This window comes from Mirounga angustirostris, unplaced genomic scaffold (genome assembly GCF_029215605.1).
Source record: "Mirounga angustirostris isolate CCGP_5_RB_7025 unplaced genomic scaffold, mMirAng1.0.hap1 SCAF_6, whole genome shotgun sequence".
NCBI classification, from domain to species: domain Eukaryota; kingdom Metazoa; phylum Chordata; class Mammalia; order Carnivora; family Phocidae; genus Mirounga; species Mirounga angustirostris.
Genome location: NW_026991714.1, coordinates 139,127,318 through 139,152,342, shown reverse-complemented (window position 1 = coordinate 139,152,342; position 25,025 = coordinate 139,127,318). Strand labels below are relative to the sequence as shown.

The following is a 25,025-nucleotide window of genomic DNA, read 5'->3' as shown; positions in this document are numbered from 1 at the left end:
AAAACTGACTTCCGTGGGAGGGCTGGGAGCAAGGTAGGAACCCGCGCTGAGGCTGGGGAAGAGAAAAGGGATTCTGGACGAGTGAATGTTAACCACAGACTCTGCCTGCTTCACTCCATTCACTGAGCAGCTGCTAAACCCTTGATATATGGGGGGCCTGGGCAGCTCAGTTGGTTGAGGGTCTGCCTTCGACTCAGGTCATGATCCCGGGGTCCTGGGATGGAGCCCCGAGTCGGGCTCCCTGCTCAGCGGGGAGTCGGCTTCTCCCTCTCCCTCTGCCCCTCTGCCCGGCTCATGCTCTCTCTCTTGCTCTATCTCAAATAAATGAAGAAAATCTTTAAAAAAATAAAAATAAGCCCTTGATACAATGAACACCAATTAAGAAGTGAACATTGGCATTTGGAAGACAACAAATGCTAGGGCATGTGCCAAAAGATAGCAAAAGTGCTATTACATGGAGAAACCACAAGTCCTGTGTTAGAAGTCCAAGTGTAGCGGGTTGGTTTGTTTTTTGGGGTTTTTTTTACCATGAGATTCGTGAACATGGATTTTCTGAACAAAGAACAACGATCCCTAAGTCACTCTTATTCACAATCAAGCCTCAAGCAAGACAAATGAAAGGAGATACTATTCCTACGGAAGGATAATTTGAAGAGCGTATTTTCCAACTTGATAATATGTGCAACAGAATATAGCCTCCAGGACTCACTTCATAAACAACAACGAATTCACATGAAGTTGTATTTTAGGCACAGAGGAAACATTTTTAAAAATCTTTAAGAAGAATGCATTTGGTAAAGCATGTGAACAAAATCACTTAAAATACAACTTTAGTACAGTTTTGTATGTGACTTGATTTCTGATAGTTCAGATATTTAGGTCACTAAATTTGCCATTTATAGGAGCTTCAATAAGTCAACAGAATTTGGCTTTCAGCAGGGATATAAGTTGCCCCTTAAACTTTGTTTCTCCTTATAGGGTGTTACTTCGGTTTTTAGCTTTATCTGCAAGAATCTATGGCCTTGGTTGTTTAAGAAGTTTAAGGCTGACTCAGATTATATTTTAATGTGAAAATGAAAACAAATCTCAGCTACGCATAAATTGTTCTCTCTCTGAAATGGCTTCTACTTCATAATGGTAATAACTTTAAAACAAGTTGGCCTTTTTTCTTTAATATGAATAACCCTTTCTTGGGTTAACAGGAAGTGCTTATATCTATTATTTTGGATTTATTTTCTGCTTTTACATACAGTATTCACCTGAAACAAAACCTAACCAGATTTTTCTGACATATCAAATGGACTTGGCCCATCTTTGAGCTCACACTAAATATAAGGCCTGAATTTCAGGACAATAAACTTTGACTTAAAAGCATACTAATGACCAAAAAAACAAACAAACCCCAAAACAAACAAACAAAAAAACATACATACTGATGTCACCAGCAAACTCAGTCTCAACCCTTCTCCTAAAAGGCTAAATTTACAGAGAGCCAAAGTAATATGATTTAGTGATATTAAGTCAAAATTATGATAGCCTCTGAAATTTCTAAAAACTCCTGTACTTAACAAGATTTTGTATTTTTTAAAGTATTTTCAATCATTTTCTTCATTTAATTCTTACAAGCAAATCTAAGTAGGAGGTTACGGCAAGTAACACCAGCTTCACCTTAACAAGAAGAAAATGTGACAAGGGGCACAGTTGCCCAAGATCATACTCTTCCCTGTTGGGGCAGAGAGAAGCTGGACCTACCTCCCTACATTTTTCATGGTGTTCTTTACATTCTGCCTATGGACCTCAGCACTTTACTATCTTTATAAAATCATCACAAATACTACTAAATGTTTGTGTTATAAGGTATTTTCAGAAAATTAACATTGTGACAACACAATAGTATTATGAATGATTTCTCATTTATAATAATGCATATCATATATAATACATATATATTATATATAATAATTTCATGATTTCTCAATTATACATGCAGGAGACTAGCTACTTCACTAAATTATCTGTAGTAAATGTTTAATCCCAGGTTGGTTACCCTGACGCTATTTCTATACTAAGAGAACACAGGCAAACATGATCCTCAACAAAACACATTTAGAAAAGAGAGAAAATGAAACTAAACCATTTAAGCACGCTCAGCACACCAGGACTCATGACTGTCTTTGAGATCTGACTACATAATGTTCTTACCAAAAAAGGCTTGGAAAATCAAGGGTTTTAAGACCAAAGGTTTGAGGCTGGGGCCTGTAGTGAACCAGCTGTAAGTCACATTAACTGCAACTAGGGATCCTCCCTGACAAAGTATGACCAGAAGTCAGTCTTGCCCAGCACTGAGGGTTACAGAAGAATGGTTGAGACAGTGTGCATGAATCAGCTCTGCAGTGTGACGTGCTAGCTGCTGAAATAAAAAGAACTTTAAAGCATTTCAGGATATTCTGCCTCCAAGGATCCTTTTATGTCAGCACTCCACAAACTAAAGGGAAAAATACCCACGATCCAAATGAAGCTTAGCAAACCAGCACAAAGAACACAGTGAACTGATGAACCCCGCTACCCAGGGGGCTTCCACAGCCAAGATGTGTACGATGTATATACAGCATAATGCCTACAAGAGCTGGATTTACCAACCAACCAAACACGAGAAATACAGCACTTGCTATTAAGAGGTTAAAAGAAAAAAGGACTTACTCTATCTCTTAACTGATTACTACCAGAAACAGCAGTGACTGAAGTCTAACCCTGTGAAATACTTCTTAAATTATAATTTCTTTATTTGGTTTTCTGGGAATTGAAGACAGCCTGCTTAGGGAGTAAATTTCTTTTACAACTCCCTATGCTCACATAAATATTTAACTAAAATGCTAAAAAAGAACAAGTACTTTAATAAACAATTTTAAATTAATTCCGAATTGGTTAAGTCAAATTTCTATGTTGAGGCAAGTATTACGCCAGGTGGTTTTATTTCAAGTGTATATCCCAGGGTGTAAAGCATTTCAAAGCTCTATCCTCACTCTGTTCATCTGTCAAGGAGAGAGGGAGGGAGGGAGGGGTTCTGTAATCCCAAATTCATTTCTCCTGACAGCCACACATACATACACAGCAACATACCAGCTGATGGTGCTTTTTATCTACCTTGGAATAAGTAAGTTTACCTTTTTCATTTCATCTCCCCCTTATGAAAATGAGTATCTTTCATAAGTTCTTTATCTGAAGAAGCAGATTCCTCTAATATTGTTCTGTCAGTTTAATGAGACCAGAGTGCTCAGGATTCAATTTGAAATGACATTTAAGGTCGTCTGAATTGAACTTTACAAGGTTGACTCAATTTGTATCTGTACTAACTGTACTAATAAAAGAAAAGGCTTTCTACGTCATACAAGGAAAGCATTCTAATCACCTCCAAAATGTGTGAAGGTTATTAAGAGAATGGTCTATAATGAGAAGTAAAATATATGATTATGTAACAGCCATCAGGCCGAATAAAGGTTTCGAACATAACAAACGCATCAGAAACGCACCACTCGCTGGCAATCAAGCTTTACGAAAAAGTCATCTAGTGGAAAAACTAAAAAAACAAAACTATTAAAGATCTAAACTAAAACTTGAGATGAACCCATGGTGAATGGTAACAAAATAATGTGAAAATTAGTATTTTAAAGCTTATTACCTGATCAAGAATTCTTCCCATTCTGTCAAATAAAACTTTCAAAAAATGACCTTCAAAGAAAGTAGCTTCTAAATTGCACTTTTCCAATGCTTTTGGAGACCCAGGCCACTCCCATCTTAAGCAGATAGCACAGTAGTCCCGGAACTAGGGAAAAGCATTTGCATCATTAAAGAACAAACCAGAACAAACTGAGATCAAACATAAATGATTTCCTCCAACAGGCATATAAGAACGCACATGAGTGCCAAGTGTCTGTTCCATGGGAGGCGCCCGTGGGAGAGGAAGGACTCAGGGAACAGGCTAAGGAGAGGGACAGGTAAGCTTATGATCACCAGTGCCAACGTATGTTGATGAAAACATAGGCATGTGTTTTCCTTTAGAGGAATTTAACTCTTATTTTTATCACAGATTCAGAGAAAATTTAAAAAGCAAAGTAAGCCCTAGCCACATTATCAAATCTATCTGAAAACATTACATGCAAATAGATGAACAGATGCATGTTGTCGGGAAGGCGGGCTCGGCTCTTCACCGCTGCACTTCCACCACGGCCCCAGCGTGGGAGAAATCCGTGCTGTGTGGGGCGTGCTCCGCAGAAGGTTTGCTTCCCTCGCAGTGAGAGGAGCGCAAAACTGAGAGTCAGCATTAGAACCCTGACTGCATTTAACTGAGCAAATTTTATGTCTGCTGAATCTAATAAAATAATCAGGGGTGGTATTTTTTTTTCATCTTTCTAGTAATTCATTTTTATTATATTTTACCCAAGTGTAATCTGTCTGGGACAGATTGGAAATAATAAGAAACTGGTCCTTCACTACACAGTTTACCACTGGGATAAACAACATGGGTTTTGGTAAGTGCAAGACCTCACGTAACAAAAATAAATTTGAAACGTCTTCCCCAACACATAATTTACCTGAGTTTAAACAAAAGAAATTTGGAATACAGTTTTCTTCCCCATTCCTTCCCTTTTCAGATTCCCCTTATTCAATAAAGCGACATTACTCTGACCTCTCTAGTTTGGAAATTACCTGAAATTAAATCATATTCTCACCATGAAGCACTAACTTCAACTTTTAAAAGAAAAACATATTCAAAACAATCAAAAAGCCAGCTTCTTCAGTACTTTGTGAGTTTTAACTAATTTGGCTTTCAGTAGTTTTCTATCCTAAACCACACCCCAATATTTAATAAAGCATTTTCCCATTAACATGTCTGAAATTCTCACCTAGAAATTAAACATTTTTTATCCCTCTTGTCTGTCTTCTAATATTTCTGAAACAATCCATAATAACTGCATTTGTAGAAAATGGAAATGGAACTTTACAGAAAGAATAAACGAAAAATCCAGTTGATACTCCTGAGATCGGTACCACTTGTCTTGCCTTCACTCTCTCGTCCCTGAAGGCGCCAGCTACACAGTTACTCTAGTCACTCGTGCAGTCATCTGGACTTGCGCATTCATGCTACAGGCCCATGCAAATTAATTATACAGAACTGTACACTTCAATCTCAAGGATTTAAATGAAAATTAAATGTGCATTTTTCTGACTTGAGACATTTTAAAATTGGGACTTCTGTAAAATGCTAGGGAGAGGAAAGAAGACCTTGAGAAGGCCATTTAGGTTACTGCTTCGGAGAAGACCTTTCAGAGAGTCCTATCAGGGAGGTAGCAAGCTGCGGGGGAAGGGAGTAGTGAGCGCACGGAGTGAGGGAGCGAGGCACTTGTACGTAACTGTTCAGGTGAGAAAAGAGGTGGAGAAGGGTACAGGGCAATGCCTGTGGACTAGGAGTAAGGGTGGGTGGTGGGTAGAATCATTTAGAAGTTATGTTTTGGATCAGTAGGGAAAAGCATAGGGGGGTAGATAGAATTTAAAGTATAGAAAGAAAGGGAAGAAGGAGACAGAGAGGGACAGAGGGAGACAGAAGAGAAGGGGAGTGGTGGGGAGGGAGACACAGGGGAAGGGGAGAGGTGGGGAGGGAGACATAGGGGAAGGAGAAAAAGGAAGGGGAGAAGCATAAAGAAATTTTGAGACAGAGAGAGTCAGTAAGAGGCAAAGTAAGGTCACCTGCCTGAAGTTAAAGTAACAAGAGGGAGTTCGGGTCTCGTTGAGGGAAACCTTTGGAGAAATGACTGTGGGCAATGGGACAAAGTGTGTATGTGCACTCATTAGATTTCATTTCCAAAAATTAACTACTTCACTTACCTGCCTATGAGCATCTCGGAGGTAGGTGTCATATCCAGTGCCCTCGACATGGTAGGACGATTTTGCTTCATCGGGTACCAGACAGAGAAAACTTAAATGAGAAAGCCATAGTCAATAACAGAAATACTCCCACAATTCAGTATCTTTATACCTTAAACTATTGAATGATATCTTCAGTTTAGCCAAGTGTTGATGCAAATGGAAACTTGAAAAATGAAATGATACATTCTTAAGTCCTTAATCTTGAATCAGTTTTACTGACTGATTACTCTTTCATATCTCAAAGGTTTTATTTAATAACCACTCATTCCACTTAAAGTAGAAGTAAGCCTAAAACGATCTTTTACATTCCAGCACAATGACAGACTGCCATGATATCTGTTAACGTCAGGAAACTGGCTTTTAAGTAATTGAAGATTTTTATGCACCCTAATTTTGCATCTTGAGCCACATGCAATTTCTCTAAAGTCACTTGCCAGAACCAGGCACATCAGTGACAGCGCTGTGAAGGAAGAAAGAGAACATCAAGGAAGAAAGAGAATATCGCCAGAGAAAGGGCACTTAAAAAAAAGAAAAAGAAAAAAGTAAAACCACAAGTATCAAAAGGGAATGGCCCCATGCTTAGCATACGTGAGTACATGACTAAGAAGTGCAATTTGTCAAACTGGACATTCTCCATGTTGTTCCAACTGAGAATAACTTAAAATTATTTATGTTAAAAAAAGCAGGGCCATCTGAAGGTTCATCTAACCACTATGACCCATTTTTGTTTCTATGTTAAGTAGAGCTTTCCCCCTTTGCTATCGATTGTTGCCCCGAGGCTGTCACTTGCTATATAAACATGACAAAAAGCAGATATAATTTAGATTAAAGAAGGGAAGATTGAATTTACAATATATCTTTGTAACAATCTAAGAACAGAACTATTATGGGTTATAAAAACAGCAAAAGAAATGTAAGTCAAATTTATATGGCAACTTACCTATTTACAATTTTATGGACTTCAGTTTTCCCATCATTTTTGGGGTGGTCTGGAGTAGCAGGGGGTGAAGAGCTAAGCCACTCCTGATTTGACAGAGTGTTATCTGGCGAAATGTCAGTAAATAATGGGTCTTCTTCCAGATCTCTATGTTTAATTTAATGATGCATAAAAAAGACAACATTTTATTACATTTCTCTAAACCAATGAGATTCTCTGTCATGTTCTTAGAAAACATTACATGGTTTTGCTAATAAAAGAATTAAAGAATTACATTTTATAGGGAAATTAACATTTTATACGAACATCAAACTCCAGAATATATTGATTTTGTTCCGTTTAATGAATACCACTTGTGATTTAAAGGTATGATGATATCATGGCATCTAAATTTTATTTTCAAAAATCTTGTAAACTGTTAGAGGCATTTTTTTTTTTTTTTATGAATAAGGGACAGAAGTAGGAGGAGAGAGAAGATGACAGTTCTGTAGGAAATGCTAAGCTTGCACGGCTGGGTGGGGACTTACACGGCTCCTGCTATCAATCCATTCTCCACCACATCTTTATCTTCTGGACACACAGGCTTATACTCGGTATAATTTCTTTCTTCGAGATTCCTTAGGACCAAGTTGTAAAGAATGTGCTCGTTGGGTTTTTGTAAAAGATGTTCAAACATTCTTAACGTCATTATGCTTATCTGAAACCAAAATGATAAAGGCTAACTGAAAAACATCTCTGAATAAATGATTCTTCTTGCCATCCTGTAAGTCATGCTTTTGATTTTAAAGCCACATCAAGAAAGAAGCTATATTCAAAACATCACAAGTACATTAAAATTACGCTTCAAAGCCGCATTCTAAATCTGTCATAGCTTACCTCATCAGATATGTGATCACAATGCTCTATTAACCTATGTCTTAAAGGGTGTCTGCTAACGTCTGCCAGAGTTTCCGGTTCCCTCTGTTCTCCAAGGATAAAAAACACCATTTCTTGAAGCAAAACATCAGAGGTTACTTGCCGAACAATGCGATGGAGCAGAGCAGTTGATGTTAGAATACCCATCTCAGAACTGGGCACAACAAACAGGTCATTAGTGGGGAAAATGACATGAAATAGCAACTTTTTGTTTTTTAAAGGAAAAGGCCACTCACGTTTGCATCAACTGAGGTTCCATAACTCCGATAAAAAACCTTTCATGGACAGCTTTGGCAAGAGTAATAGCAGCAGTCTAGAATACGGAAAGAGCATCGCTATCTTTTTTTAACGGGAAAGAGAAATTAATTTGTAACATCAATAAGTCAGTTTGCATTCTCCATTTGAATTAATGTGGAAAAACAAACTTGCCTATTGAGACTGTCAATGGCATATAAACCTAGATTAGATGCCAGCTACTGGGTCCTTTATATTTTATCTACATTTCCAAGAACAAGGTGAACAGGACAAAAACATTATCCCAATCCCATATAGTATTAACGTCTCCCCAAAGAGGAGAAATGGAGGGAGGCCAATGTCACCTTATGGAGCTTTCTGTTGTAATACTGTAAATACAACTTTCTATTGCAGAACTTGAACTGTGATTTATTCCAGAGTGGTACTACACACACACACACACACACACACGCGCGCGCGCGCGCACGTTTTCTTGTCTTATTTGGTTGTATTTATTTTACTGACTGTGCTATCCTAAGATAATTAAGACATATTCAGGGATATAAACCGAGAAAATTTTACTTAATAGACATTTACATTTTAAAATTATCAGTAAGTAACAAAAAAAAAAATCAAACCTTTTGTGCTTCCTTTATAAGTTGATCACAATAATCAAACCAGGAAAGAAATGAAATTAAGGCTCGTTTTCCTGGAAATGCTGAAGCATCTTCTTTATGACTATATGAGTCCAAGCTGTAGGACGCAGAAGAAATGCTTAGTCCAAAGTAATCCCAAAGCGTTAATCCAATTCAGCGCATATGGAACAATGAAGGCCCGTGAATGAACTTATGCAGTAAGATACACGTATACAGGCAGTGCTGGATGACCACCAGAAGCAGGTTTTATAAAAGTAAGCCAAGGATTAGAGAAAACCTTTCAAATTAAAGCTGTAAATAACTTTCACTCATTAAGTGGGAAGAGGGAGACTAACACAGAATGGAACTGCAGCGGAAAAACCACACAGACAGCTCCTGATGCTCCCATCGTAAATTTGACCAAGTGGCAGGAATGAGGCGTGGGAGGTTCTCAGCTGCTGGGGTGGAAGAAAGGGTAAAGGAGGGTGTGCAGAAAGAAACAAGTGGCCTGCTTCTCTTCCTGCCTTAAAACATCGGACAGCAGTAAAGTTAACCTGTGGCTCTGCCCTACCGATGTTGGCAGGATATCGGGTGGGAAAAGACTAGTAAAAACCAAGGAAGAGTTAAAAATACACAGAAAAGTTATAACGGGTTATTATACTAAAACATTAGGCAGCTTATAGATGATAGGATTCGGGGTACTTTTCCTCATGCTGCTTATAAACCTATAAATGTTCTGCGATAATCACATTTTCCTATGAGAATCAGGGGACCCCTAAAAGATGGGTCGGAGGGGAGGGTCCATACACGCGGGCCACAAAACTGAGACTGCCCGAGAGGCATATTCATAAAAGGATGTTCCTTCTTTCAGGCATCAAAAAAAAAAAAAAAAAAAAATCAAAGTTACTGGTTTTAATGTAATTAAGGTCTTCATTATTCATTACAATGGAAAAATAGCTTAACTATGTAACAGCTGGATTGTTCCCACACCAGTTCACTCCTGACTGGCCACACATTTCAAACAAGCCTCAGAAAAGAATCCCATTTAATGATCGCAAGTAATGTCACATTTTCCAAAACTGAAGATTTAGATCCCTGCACAACAGAAGCGAATTTACAGGTACAGGTGTTAAGAAGTCGCTTCTGTGGGAAAGCACAAGCAACGGTCCTTACCCCCAGTTAATCGCTTCCACTGTTTCAATATCTAACGGGTCCACGGACTGAGGTAGGGCCTTGTACAGGGAGGCGAGTCTGTCCGTCAGCAGTTCGCACAAGCACGTGCTCTGCGTGAGGCACCTGGCAGCCGCGGGCTCCGGCAAACTGACTAACAGCATCAAGCCCTCGCAGGCTTTCACAGCTATCCGGCCATCCTGCGGGAAAACACACGGACCCCTTCAATTCTTGAATTAGACGTATGTCAAGTTGTGTGGAAAAAATGCAACTTAAAAAGAGGTGATGCTTTACACTAAAAGAAGACCAGACTTTCGTTTTTGTTGTTGCTCTATTTCAAATGCACGTAACTGTGATCAGGTTAAGCGGGGAAGAGTGAGGAAGACTCACAGGACTCCTAGTGAGATTTAACAAGGAATTCACTAAGTTGTAATCCTGGTTTGGACGAACAGCCGTGGCCTCAGGCAGCGGGCTGACGGCGAGGTTCTCCAGGCTGGCGGACAGCTCATCCATCTGCTGAGGAGGCTCATCTTCCGTCTCGGCGTGCTCCAGCCCCACGGCACCAGACAGTTCCTCTGGCTGACAGAACTGGCCCGTGTCTGTGGACAAGGAATGCTGACCTTTCAGGGAGTCTTCTGAAATTACATCTGGTGTGCCTCTGGAAGCCAATGACTTCAACTTATTCTGAAAAAGAACGCATGTTCTGTAAGATGCGTATCAAACGGCTTATAAAATAGAAACCGTGTTTTTATCGGTTTTTCTATAACTCACGTTCAGTGTCTAGCCAATGTGGCAATAGGTAAAAGTGTTAGGACCAATGAAAATACTCAGACGTCAACAAGCTGTGTTTTAGATATTTTAAAATTGCCCAGGCACTTATAACACTCTTTACACTAAGTACAAAACGGTTTACCATGACCAAAAGCAATGAACAATATTAGTGATAACTATATGACTACTGCTAAAAACAACTGATGTTAGTGGGGAAAAAAGATTCAGGAGGTTTCAATTGGAATTAATCGTCTTCTCATCACTGGGCTACTGAAAATACAGAACCTCGATGTTGATTCTTCTAAGATCAGTTTTCTAAGATGATTTTTCTGTTTCCCCTGTACCTCTGCTTTATAAAAAGAACTCAATACTCTCAGGACCTTTTTATTAGTGTTCTTGATGAGAAAAGATTTACTTGAAATGTCGGTCCCACCTCCCCAATACACACACACAAACACAAAGAGAATCTTAACCGAAGCAGGGCGCCTGGGTGGCTCAGTTGGTTAAGCGTCTGCCTTTGGCTCAGATCATGATTCCAGGGTCCTGGGATCAAGTCCCATGTCAGGCTCCCTGCTCAGTGGGGAGTCTGCTTCTCCCTCTCCCTCCCCCTGGCTCGTGTGTGCTCTCTCCCTCAAATAAATAAATAAAGTCTTTAAAAAAAAAAAAAAAGGAATTGTAACCAAAGCAAATCATTTGTTTCAGGGGAGAAGTGTTTTGCTTTCCATTTGAACCTAAGAGCAAAAATCAAATCACACACACAGGTTAGAAGTCATCATCAACCAGCTTCTCCTCAGGGGCCTCTCACCATGCTTCACCCACCACAGAGGTGCATTCAGTACTGAATGAGTTCAGAGTTCTATTTCCAAAGTTATATTATAGTTACTATAAATCACTTTTATTACAGTTAAAGATATAGTTTGGACCAATCTTCTTGAGAAATTGAGGCCACAGCACATGTTAAAATAAAACTACCCCAAACAACTTCCCAATTTCCTATAAAATCAGTTGCATATCACAGTCCTTACGAATGTGAACACTCGATTCCATCTAAAATACTAGTAATATTGTTGGAAATGGTACCTCAGATAAGAATGGCAAAGGAAGAATAACCTTGGACTAGCATTCACTTCTCAGACGAGTGTTTCTCAAAGTGTGACTCAAGACAAATGAGTCACGGTCGTCTCTGGATATTGATTTCAGGTGTACAATGTCGTGATGAAATCTGCATTTTTAAAAAGCTCCCAGGTGATGAGGAACTGCTGCCTTGTCTTACACTTTGGTTCTTACCGAAACTGTTCCCTTTCTACTTCAGGGGTTTTAATGATAACCACAGCACATTTATATACATAACCCCCAAATCTCTTGAACCCAGACTTCCCTCGCAAATCACAGATTTGCAAGATCAATGCCTGCCAATTATCTCCATCAGGATACCAGGAGGACTCAAAACATCCAGAACTGTAACTACCATCTTTCCCTCATTCCCTCAACATAAGCTCCCTCGGGGCTCCCTTCTTTCTGTTAGCGACAACCTTCCTGGTTCAGAAACTCAAGCACTCATCATCCTTTCTCTTACTTCCTGCACAAGACCACACAGAATCTACCTCTGGCCTCTCTGGAATATATTCACTTCGTTCCATCTCACTGCCTCCAACTTATAGTCCTTGCCCCTTCTCGTCGGGGTTACTCCCTCAGCTTCCAAGTTGGTTTCCTCTGCTTTTCTTTTTCCTTTAAAGGAATCCACTGTACAAGATGCTGCCATCAATCTGACTTAAGGTACAGACATCATCATGTAATAACATCCCTGCTCAAAAACCTTCGGTGGCTCCCCAGTGACTTCAAGTATGTTCAAATTCTTCATCCTGCCATTCAAAGGTTTTGATCCTAGTCCATCTCTCCAGGCCCTTTTCTTATCACATATCCTAATTTTATACTGTTTCATGAACACACCACAAACTTCTATATCTTCATTCCCTTACGTATGTTCACCCATTCTTATCTGAAAATCTGTCAGGGCTCAAATAAAAGATAACCTCTTCTATGAAGCCTTTCCCAACGACCTAGAGCAGATGTGATCCCTTCATCCTAGGAAGACTTAAGGCACATTAACTTTGTACCCTTCTTAGGATACTCACCTTACTCCACCTCAGATTATAGCCTGAATATTAGTCTTACCCTTGTCACCAGACTATGAACTCCTTTAGGGCAAAGACTGTTCCTAACTCACTTATCATAGGCACTTAAACCATAGTAGATGCACAGAGTAGCTGCTTTACATGAAAAGAGAGATTAGATTTCAGGGGATACACGCCTGAGAACTGCAAAGTACTTTTATTACTCTCTGTACTTACAAGTAATATAGCTGCATTTCTCTGAAGATTCATTCAGTAAGTGTTAATTAAGTAGTTATTATACATTATACTGGATACTAGAGAAGTTGTGGAAGCCCAAAGATTCATGAAACAGTCCTTGCCCTCAAGGAGCTTATTGACCAGCAGGAGAAAATAAAATACATTTAAATAACTCTAATGACAGGGTGACTGTAACAACCACATTAAAAGCTTATGAATAGTCTTGAGAAAATGGAGATGCCTACTACCTCAGGCTGTGGAGAAGTATGCGCTTTAAAACTGGGCGTTCTTTGTAGTGAGGTCTAAATGTAACTGTCTCTATGAAGACAGGGAAACAGAGGACACCTATATCTCCATCAGCATATGTATGCCCATAAATTTTCTCTGCTTCTGATCGATGGCTGTGTCCTTCTGAATGAGTTTCAGGGATTCTGAGAAAAAGTCCTTAAAGCTCAAGCGTGGGCAAAAATCCATGCATCGAAAGTAACTAGGTATCTAAGAAAACTTTAAGTAACTAACGTGAACTTTGAGAGGAAAAATCTCAGACTTAGCCAGATTGAGATATTTGATATATTTATATCAAAACCTAAAAAAACCTGTAATAAACCCTTAAAATCTGAAATCATAAGTGTATTCCAGCCATTTTGAAACAAACCTTCAAAATATGATGCCCATCATGAAAAACTGGCATTCAGCATCTTTATCACTACCTAAAAAGTTAAATGCATGCAATTTTGCAGCTTGGCTGCTCACCTATCTTCAGTAAGAGTGTAGAAGAGGATCTTGGGTGACTTAGTCAATAGAGTGAAACGGAAAACAAACCCACCTACTAGAACGGCTAAAATTTTTAAAAACAAGACCCTGACAACACTCACTGTGACAGGATGGGAAACAACAGGAACTCTCATACGCTGTTGATGGGATGCAAAATGATAAGGGGTAAAACAGTTTGGCAGGTTCTTATGAAAATAAATATATACTTGCCACAGGATCCAGCAATCCTACTCTTAGGTATTTACCCAAGTGAAGTGAAAACCTAAATCCACAGAAAAAAAACCGCGTGTGAATGTGTATAGTGGCTTTATTCATAATGCCCAAACTGGAAACAACCCCACGTCCCTCAACGGAGGGATGAATAAACAACTGCGATATATCCACGCCACGGGATATTACTCAACAGTATCAGGGACCAAACTCATCTTTGAATCTCAAATACATTATGCTAAGGAAAAAAAAAAAAGGCAGACCTGAAAGCTGATCCCATCTTTGTGACTTTCTGTAAAAGAGGAAACCTAGGACAGAAGCACATCAGTGATTGCTGGGGACAGGGGTGGAGTGAGAAGGGCTACAAGGAACCCGCCGGAGGGTGGCAGACCTGCTGGGTCGCTTGATGGTGGTGGTGGCTACATGACTGTGGGTTTGTTAAACTCAGAGAACTACAGACCAAAGAGAGCAAATTGCACTGGACCTCACTTGTACCTAATCTAGGGAAAGAAAAACAAAAAGAAAACCAAAAAGATTTTTTTAAAAACCTAGCAAAATTAATTTTTTCTTTTCTTTTTTTTTTAAAGAATTTATTTATTTGAGAGAGAGAGAGCATAAGTGGGCAAAGGGGAAGAGGGAGAGGGAGAAGCAGACTCCCCGCTGAGCAGGGAGCCCAATGAGGGATTCGATCCCAGGACCCTGGGATCATGACCTGAGCTGAAGGCAGACACTTAACCAACTGAGCCACCCAGGCGCCCCCGCAAACTAATTTTTCTACTATATTCCTAAATGACTTCACTGCACAAAAAAAAGAAGTGAATGACAGAAGAAAGTACACAAAGTATTTTCTAATTTAAAACTGGGAGTAAAACCCAAAATATCAATTGATGGAATACGTCAAGTATGATCCAGTGACTATGGCTAAGAAAAGACAGGGCGGAATACTAGAGCGACTGCGACTGCTGTACCAGGCTGGAGAGGTCACTCGGGATTGTGCGCATCCTGTCCCAGTCCGCACACACCATCCCTATGGACCCCAGGCCAGATTACCCGCGCCCCACGCTAGAGCAGACTTGGCTGATAACATGATAGTTTATAAGCTCCTGTGACTCACTCTCCCTGATTTTCCCCTTCAAGCTGCATCCCTGCTAAGCCTTGACTCTGTATTTGTCCAGGCCCTGTACTGCCCTGTAGATCGGCTCAAGTACTTTCTCTGAAAACTGGCCTCCTCAAAATATTTCAGGTTAAAACAAAACAGTGATCGTCAATGAAAAATAATTCTGGGAAGTGAAACAAGCCATATGATACCCACAAAATGTAATTCCTTCTAATATTATTTACAGAATTCAATTCTCAAAATAATTTTAATATAAGCATGCTTTGAAGGTTGACAAGAAGTACCATACCTCCAGAAAAAAATTAACCAAGTAGGGATTTTGTTTCAGCTTTGCACATACAATACAGAGAAACTGGATTTCTTCATTTTCCGTTGGTGTTGCAAGTACTTCACCACAGAGTCGAATTAATTTCTGTTAAAAAAAATTTTTAAAAATGTTTCAAACTTGGGTTACTTTTTACAGGTATGTAAATAGCCATCTGTTTGCCTTAAGAGTATTTACAATTTTCACATAATGCAAATACCTTGCATTCTGCAGACAGAACACTATTTACCATCACCTCTAACAAAAGAGATTTACTAGTAAGTTTTTCAAATATATTACCCTAGAAAATTCATAAGCACACAATAAACCCCTTGAGATGTCATAGAGATAAGTTAAAGGAAAAACTAATGTATAAAACTTTAAGAGAAAAATAGAGCATATAATAACCAGAAGCTCAAGTATTTGCTAATTTACACATTATTTTCAGAATAATTTCCTTTATTATTTTTCATCTTAGAACAATCACATTAAATTACTTATACACGAAAAGAAACAGAACCCAGTGCTGTTTGGAGAAGGAGAAGAAAATACCTGCACTGGCCTGTGGACGTTAATGTGTGGGAGCAGCGGCTGCTGGATCCTCCCCAGGAGTTTAGTGTAGAACACCAGCACCTGCTGCTTCATCCCTGGGGGACACTGGGCGCAAAGAACAGAAAAGCAAACAAGGGAGAACAGATGATACAAACACACTTACTCAAAAAGCTTAAAGAATAGGAATGTGAATGTATTTCACCCTCAAAAGTCAATGCAACCAGCCAATTAATGAGTCTTTCAATATAAAATTCTCCATCAAATATTAATGACTGGTATTCTAGAAATAAAATTACATCTGGGACTATATAATACAGCCAATGGAACCGCAGGCCGATGTAATGACAGCCAGCATGGTAACGACACGCTGTTGAAATCAGAGTTTGGTTTGGGCAACATCAACCTGTTTGTATTCTAAATGCTAGGGTAACCCCGAACTATTATGGTTAACTCCATGGCTGTTCTGCATTAGTTGCAAAATTATTTACATTATGATTATTATAAACAATGAATATTCAATAAAGAAGTTCTTATAACATGCCATGCTTTAAATCTTTGCTGAAAAGTAGGTAAACCTGATGACTGCTTACGCTGTGGGTTAAGAGAGCACAAACTAACAAGGTTATATGTTCTATCACTAGCCTGCTTATACTGTTTGCAATTAAAATACAGTCACAAAATGAGCATTTCCACAGCATCCTCATAGACATGCTATCTGGAAATGGTATAAACGATAATCTTATGCACAGTATTTTTTTTTAGATAGCAAATACTTTGCATTATTCAGATAAACCCATAATATTTACAGTCACCAATATAAAAATTAATTTGCCAGTGCTACAATTATTGACCTTCACTCAAAAATAATCTGTATTCAACTTAGTGTTGTACCGTCCCTCTCTCCACACGATAGGGGAGCAGATACCCTGCCTCAAAAATATAAATTGCATGAATTTAACTTAAAATGAATTGGGAGTACTACAGACTTAGTTAAAAGGAAAACTTTCTGTAATACCACTATTCATAACTCTATTTGGTGTTCAAACATGGTTTTTTTCCAGTTTGATTTTCACATATATTATAGAAATTCACAGAACAAAAGCACAGATTTTGAGACTTGGGGGAGGCCCTTCGTGATCACCTGTTCGATTGTTAAAAAGAGAAAGATTAACCAAAGGGACGTTCAAGGTCACAGTGTGTTAGTGGCAAAACCAGGCCTCCCAACCGCACTCCAAAGTTCTTCCCTTTCCCTCACACCCCCACAGGCTTTGAAACTTGCCTTTTTATGTAGTTTTAAAGTTTCCTGGTACAGAATATTATTTATATCATAAATACCAGTTTTGCAAAGATTTCTCAGGATTCATGAGGCCTAAAAACTTAACGTGGCTCCACTCATCGGTAGAAGTAACATCAGAATAATCAGTGACATTTTCTTTCTAGATTATGAAAAATAAGCCCTATTTTCCTAACCCAGTTTACACTGGGTTCCTTCTCACGTCCTTTGATTCTGAGTACATGCCCTTGAGCGTATTTTCATAAATGTTTACACTAATTCTCAGCAGCCTGAGGACCAGTTGTCACCTAGAGCATCTGGGGGCTTTGCTGGCTCTCTGGACAGTCACATTTGTGCAGGCTGCACGTTTTCTGTTTTTCACAGTCCTGACTTGGATCCCACCATGCTTAACACATACCTCTATAATTAAATTTAGTACTTGCAGCTTCTTTACCTCTAAGACATTAATGCATGTATTACATGCCCAAGAACATGTGCACAGGAACTTACATCAGCTTTTCCTAAGGTATATAACGTTTCCAAGATCTTGTGATGAAGCAAATATTCCATACACGGCCCTGTCACTCCGAACTCTCGCTCCCGTTCTTCCTGTAGCAAAATACCTAACATCTGGTCCAGATGAGAGGGAATATTTGTATCTGTCACTGGGGCTTTATCATCTAAATAATAATAAAAAAAAAATTCATCAAACATTCAAACAATTTAAAACTGCCTATTTGTACCTAAAATGCCCTTGATATTTCTCTATTCCAATTCAAAATGAGAGAAAAATCTGAACTACACACTAAAGTGGTATATAATTGGTATGTAATTATCTTTGGTATATAATTATCTTTGCCAGGATGTAGGTGATTCTTTTTGCCATGTTCTTATTCAAAAATGGAATCAATATTCTGAAATATATTCTATTAACTAATGTCTATGTATAATTCAAAATAAGAGCCATTTATACAGAAATGGGGACATGATCAAGAAAAATACACATAACATCAAAATTTTGTATACACTTAAAATTAAAAACAATTTTTTTTTCAAACAGCTAGTTCAGAAGTTCTGAACTTTTAGATCTGAATTTTAAGTCTCTTTATATAGAAACAGGTTGGCCTTAAACATCAAGCTGAATTAGGTAGGATACATAGAAAGGGCAGGTTCTGTTTTTGTTTGCTACTGAATCACGTCATAACACTGGGAAGTCAGACACTTACAGCCCCTAATTCATCTCCATCTGTGAAAACAGGAGGAGCCCAAAGAACAATTTCCGGCATCTCTCATGAACAGACAACTATTCCCAAAGCCAAAACTTCTTCTCAGGAGAATTCTTATTAAGCACTATTGATTTTTTAAGATAAAAATCCATTGATACTTTTTCGAGTTCACAGTTGGGACTTAAAAATCACATGGTTTTCTCAACTTACCCTTACTGTACGAGGGCTAAATTGCTCTTAATAGAATGTTTAAATACAAAATATACTTGGAAATGCCAAGTTCCTATTTATGTCTCTACTATGATTTCCTTAGTACTCCATATTATGTGCAACACAATCCTAGTATGCTATATATTTGATGATGTTGCTTTGCCTGTATGTGTGCACATGTACGTACGTACACACAAACACACACACGCGCACAGTGTAAACCGTAACACTAAGCCCTATAGAGAAAACAATGGAAAGACAGGGGTCACCCTTGTTTCCAAGGATGACACATGTACCAAATTTGATATACAATGTGGCAGGTACTAAAAGCATGGGGCCTTGAGTTAGACAACTTGCATTCAAATCTTGGCTCTGTCGCTTGTAGCTGGATGACCTTGGCAAACTATTTAAGCCTCCGTCACCACCACCTGTAAAATGGGGGTAATCAACACTAGGAAGAGTTGTCATATGATTTCAATGAAACCATGTGTGTAAAGCTCAATGCCTTCGCACACAGTAAGAATTCAAGAAATGTTAACTTTTGATGTTTCATTTTGTATTCTTCTAAAACGAGTGGCCAGCCACTAACAGAAGATAATTTGTAAATTTATTTGAAATTTGGGGTTTTTTTTTTATGTTTTTTCCTCTTTAATTGCAGACTTTATCTAAACACTCCAGGAAAGAATGAATGTTCAAGTATGGTTTGATTACAGTTATCAATGGAGAAAAATGACCAGAAAGGCTTTGTAAATTGAGAGACAAATGAATTGTAAATGTGACTTGACAGGATTAAAATCCTAGCTCCCTAGAAGGCAAGACGTAGTTTTTGCCCTCTACCCCCTTCACTCCTAAGCTGCATGTAGGTCTCTGTGCCTCCATATGCTATTCTTCTACCTGAAATGCCTTTCTCCTCCTCCTGGATCTTGCACCTAATCATCCTTTAAACCCCACGTTATGGACTCTGCCTTCTTCTATTTCTCCCTTCTTTGTTCTCTCTGTGCCTGACACATATACACACATTTGTCCCATACTTTATTATAATGTACATACTTGTTTCTACTAAACTGCAAAAAAAAAAAATCATTTAAAGCAAGAACTTAAAGCCTTTCCCTTGAAGTATTTCCTTAAAGCTATGGAGGAGGGAAAAATTCACGTGGGCTAAGGAATAGTCATTTGAAAAGGCAGCTCCTCTCAAAAAACTTTCCTACAGATCTGCTGTCTAAATATCCAAATTAAGGTAGAAATTATATTTTATGTGGAAAGGTATACATATATTTTGTGTCTAATTTTTACTTATTATACAACTATAAAGGATTTTTTGTTTTAAGGAATTATCACCTACGACCCCATCAGCTTCCCCAATCAGACTGCCTGAATACTCTTATTTCAGGAGGTGCCAGACTTTGGCCTATGGGGCAAATCCAGCCTTACTACAGGTTTCTGTTGGATTCGAACAAAGAAACACTATTCTTTTACATACTGTGGATGGCGGCTTTTGCACAACAGAACCGAGCAGTTGCAAGAGAAGCCACAGGACCCACAAAGCCTAAAATATTTACTATCTGGCCCTTTACAGAAGGTTTGCCAACCTTTGACCTATGTATTTCACATTCCCCTTACTCTCCATACTTCTTATTCACTGAGAAAGACAGAAGCAACCAGAAAAAGAACTCTTGAAGACTTTGTAGACCACAGCCACCCTCCTTCTTCATCTATACTTATGTGCTCTGCTTTCCACACCTTATTTTGACGGATGGACTGTCCACATGCCTATTAAGGCTCAGCCCTCACTTGTGTACTAGACCCCACTCCCCTTGCCTGTTTAAGGGTATTGCTCAGAAATGATTGCATCTTACTCTTGTCCACCGCTCCCTCTCTACTAGATCATTCCATCAAAGTACAAACTAAAATATCTTCCATCTTGGAAAAAAAAAAAGAAAGTAAAACCCTCTCTTGAGGGGTAACTGACTGGCTCAGGCATAAGAGCATATGACTCTTGATCTCCGGGTTGTGAGTTCAAGCCCCACACTGGGTACAGAGAGTAAACAGATAAAGAGATACTTAAAATGAAACCCTCTCTTGAAACCATACCTCCCCTTGGCTAACGCTCCATTCTCAGCGCCCCTTCCCACTGACCTGAGAGAGCAGTCCACACACATTGTCCATAAAGGTTTTGTGCCCTTTCTCTTAAACATAATCCAATCAGGTCCCCTCTCTCTTCCTTGCCATTAAAAGGGCTCTTATCAAGTCCACTAATGAGCTCCTTGTGGCTAAGTCCAAAGATCCTTTCTTAGTCTTCATTAACCCGACATCAGCGTCATTTGACACAATTAATCCCTGTCTCCTCTCCTAGCCTCTAGGACACCATTCTCTCTTGGCCGTCTTCTACCCCACTAGCAAAAGTGGTTTTCTTTGCTATTGTTTTCATCATCCCAATGTCTGAGCATGGGGCCCGAGGGCTCCATTTCTGAACATCTTCTCTCTTCCATCTATCCTTACTCCCTACAACATCTCATCCAGTCTCATGGCTTTCAATCCTACTTACGTGTGATGACTTCAATGTCAATCTCTGCTTTAGAACTCCACCTTAAGTTCCAGATTCCTATTTCCAACTGTCTACTTGACATATCCAATTGGACATATAGTTGGCATCTCAAATTTAACACGTCCAGAATACTCTTACAAACCTGCTCCTCCTGCAGTCTCCCTGTCCTGGTAAGTGGCCTTTCTATTTTCCAACTGCCTAAGCCCAAAACTTTGGAGTTTCCTTGACTCAGTCTCTCATACCCAACATCCAATCTGTCAACAAAGCTTTCTGCAAAATACACCTAGAATACAATCTCATCTTACCAGCTCCCTGGTTTAAGCCACCATCATTGCTCAGACCACTGCAATAGTCCCCTAACGGTCCATAGCTTCACCTCTGCGTCTTTCCAATCTAATTTTTTCTCACAGAAGCTAAAACAGATTATGTTACATGCTGCCCAAAACCCTCTGATGGCTTCCCACCTTGGAGTCAGAGTGAAAGCCCTATAATAGCTTACAAGGTTTGTGACTGCATCTGGCTCCCATCTGATGTCACCTCCTCACACTTTTCTCCCTGTTCACATTACTCTAGCCAAACTGGCTTCCTTGCAGTTCCTGGAGTATGCCAAGCATGCTGTATGCTCCAGCCGCAGGGTTTCTACACTAGGTCTTCTTCCTGAAACCAACCCCCCAGGCTTGCTTCCTCTTTCCTTCAGATTCCAACTGAGAAGTCTGCTCGGGCAATGAGGCTTTCTCTAACCTACAAAAGCCAACTGCCCCCCTTCCCCCATGTATACACTTCTATCCCCTCAGCCTGCCTCATTTCCCCCTCAGCCCTTGCCATCTGACACACTATGTGCATCTGTCTATTTTGTGCTCGCGTCTCCGTCGTCAATATATAAGCTCTATTAGGACAGGGATTTTGTCTGTTTGATTTACTGTTCTATTGCTCAGTGCCTAGAACAATGCCTACACATAGTAGGTGCTCAACAGATACATTTTTAAAGTGAATCTAAAAGAGGAATTAAAAGTAAAATAACTTGTTTATAAATTTAAATATAAAATAATTTTGAAAACTAATTTGAAATATATTTTAGTATTTCATAAATTTTGTTTAAGTAACATTAGCTTTATTTCTTACCCGAAGTCTCTATGTAGTAATGGGTAATTGCCTTCCAGTGATAAACAAAATCTTCTTGTAAAGGAAGAGAAGGTGCAAGCTACACAAACACACACACACACAAAAAGACCACAACAATTAAGAAAATGGCATTAAACGTTTCCCATAAAGTATAACTCTGTATTTGTCTACTAATAATACAAAAGCAGCATAAAAATAAGGGATGAGCTTTAATTTGATTCTATATGTCAGAATATCAAAGAAAAACAAAAGGAGTCAAAATCAAGAAAGTAAAAATGATTTATTAAGAAAGAGAAAAAATGTATTTATCAATATTATTATTAAACTACAAGGTCTAGGACTTTTTTTTTCCTCCCCAAAACTGGTTAACTACACATGATTTCAAAAGTAATGGTGTTAAGTGAAAAGATGCAAAATCCTATTTAAATTATCAGTAAAATGAAATTATCAGTAACCAGGGATCTTTGTACCTAGGACTTTGAAATGCAAAACAGTAAAAAGCTGCTATGTAATTAGTTACATGTCACCATTACAAAAACATATACCAAAGTCAACCATGTAATCTGATTAAAACTGTTCCCTACTTTCAGTGACATACAGATGTAAACCTTTTCTTTTTAAGCCTGGATTAGGCAGTGCATATTTTTAGCAAAATACCTACGTGAACAAGACACTACCAATTTAAATTCCACAAGGCCAAAAATGTTTCACTTCAAAGTATTCAAAATTTACTTCAAAAATTTTAAGACCAAAATTATATGCCTTCAGCCATCTCATAGCCAACCTGCCATATATTTTAAATGTGTGTTAAACAGATAAATGACCTAGATGCACCTTCCACAACACTGTCTTTTCCTTAAACAGAGAGAGAGAAAGAGAGAATGCTCTCCCAGTCCTACTATTCCCATAAATACTGGGCAGAAAGTTCACAGTGGATCCAGCTTACTTAAAAACAACCAGGTTTCTATTCTGGCAACCTAAAGCCTGGCACAGTCATCTTTCATTCCCAGATACTTCATCTAAACTGATGACCTCGGGAATCATGTTACTCCTGTCCATTTTGATTTTTTGTGTTCTCAAGCAGAGACCTCAAAGTCTGAAATCCTAATAAAACAATCTCAAAACTACTGGACAAATTATAAACACTGGTCATAGACACATTACGCCCTTCAATCCTAATGAAATGTCCTTAGGGAAGAAGTGGACCTCAACATTTCGTGGCAATCGCCAATGTTTTAAGGCTCGCTCTCATGCTTGCCTGTGTGCACTGCTCTGAATCACACTGGGTTAAGAGATCTAAGTATCCACCTCATTTCCAAATAGAGTGCTAGGAAATTTTCAAAAAGGCTTTAAGATCTTTAAAAGTAGTTAAAGCCTTTGGGATTACTATCCTTCAAGAAGAACATGGCAGAGAAATTATTTGGGAGACACTCAGAAAAAAAATTAAAAAGAAAATTAGAAAGTGTTACCTTGGGAAGATGGATTATCTTCCCAAAACTTTCAGATTAAAAAAATGTTTTAATCAGCTACTTGTTTTTAGGATCGTCTTCAAAATATGTCAAAATTCTCTTGGTTTTTTTGGACCTGTTTTTTTATACACCATCTTTCTATAGTTAAATGTATTAACAATTGGGATAAACTCAAATGAAATTTGGCATTTCAAAAAAAACTACCTAATTTCTTAAGTGTAAATATTGCAATATGTTAAATTTTTCTGAGGGCATCTCCTTGGTCTGTGAGGAATTACAGCATCCTTGCTCCAGATTATTTTTACCTGTGGGACTTAACTCCATTTCCAAGTTAAGTCACTAGATTAGAGGTCGTACAGGATTTGTGTTAGGACCTTTGCTGTTCTAGTCCAACTCAAAGCAGGATGGTGTTGCTTACCTGTGAATACCTCTCTTCCAGGAGTTTGATTTAAGTAAGAAATCTATTTAAGTAGACAGGGAGACAGTTCCAAATTGCTAACAACTTAACAATCTCGTTCAAACATGAGTAAGTTTCCTTATTTATATAAAACTTCCTACTAAAATTGTCTTTCATTACTAATTCTAACATGCAAATTACCTGTTTTATCATTGCATAAAATAAACACTCATGTGATGGGTAAAAATAAAAAAAGGAAGAAGTGTGTGAATCAGCATGAGGGGATTCTCACTTGAGTTCACTTTTTGCAAAACAGAGATTAAATTTTTGAAAATTCATGCAATCACACTCTCAACCAAAACTGGACCTGAGTGCCTACCTTGGGCATGGCTTTCTCTGAGAAGCCTTGCCAGACTTCCTGCCGAGGATCCAGTCCTTTCCACAAACTCTGTGGCACCCTCTCCCAGCCTGCTCGTTCTCTTAGCCCTTATCCCACATTTGTCATTGCTGATCTCTTCCACTCGATCCCGAACTCAACAAGGGGCTGGGATCGTGTCGTCTCTTTCATCACTGACTTCCCGTTTAGTTTTCAACTCGGTCATGGCACAGAGTAAGCATTCGGTGACAGTCACCGAGTGATTAATCCAATGACATAGCAGTTGCTGTCATTTAATGAGTACTTATGTGCCAGGCACAGTGCTGCAAAGTTGACAATTCCTGTATGGTCTTAAATGATCTTACAATAAACTCCGATTTTCCCCAAACTCCTATTAAGAGCCAAAGCCAGTTAACTGCCTCACCCAAGGGGAAACACTGCTTGTAACTAGAAACCCAGACTGTCTTTCTCCAGAAGGCCTACCACACAGAAGGACCTACGCAGCAACTCAG

At 38.8% G+C, this 25,025-nt stretch overlaps 1 protein-coding gene across 1 annotated transcript in view; it reads right to left on the bottom strand.

The window, feature by feature from the left end:
- The window catches only part of FHIP2A (FHF complex subunit HOOK interacting protein 2A), a 34,436-nt gene that overhangs the window by 5,538 nt on the left and 3,873 nt on the right, over positions 1-25,025 (bottom strand). Inside the window, exons 2-14 of the mRNA XM_045878919.3 lie at positions 22,272-22,350; positions 17,679-17,848; positions 15,896-16,000; positions 15,329-15,451; positions 10,207-10,500; positions 9,820-10,016; positions 8,650-8,764; positions 8,014-8,090; positions 7,739-7,931; positions 7,390-7,559; positions 6,866-7,009; positions 5,884-5,974; positions 3,680-3,823 (exon numbers count right to left, since the gene is read on the bottom strand). Coding sequence (XP_045734875.1) covers positions 3,680-3,823; positions 5,884-5,974; positions 6,866-7,009; positions 7,390-7,559; positions 7,739-7,931; positions 8,014-8,090; positions 8,650-8,764; positions 9,820-10,016; positions 10,207-10,500; positions 15,329-15,451; positions 15,896-16,000; positions 17,679-17,848; positions 22,272-22,350 — 1,902 coding nt within the window. The remainder of the gene's footprint in view (positions 1-3,679; positions 3,824-5,883; positions 5,975-6,865; positions 7,010-7,389; positions 7,560-7,738; positions 7,932-8,013; positions 8,091-8,649; positions 8,765-9,819; positions 10,017-10,206; positions 10,501-15,328; positions 15,452-15,895; positions 16,001-17,678; positions 17,849-22,271; positions 22,351-25,025) is intronic.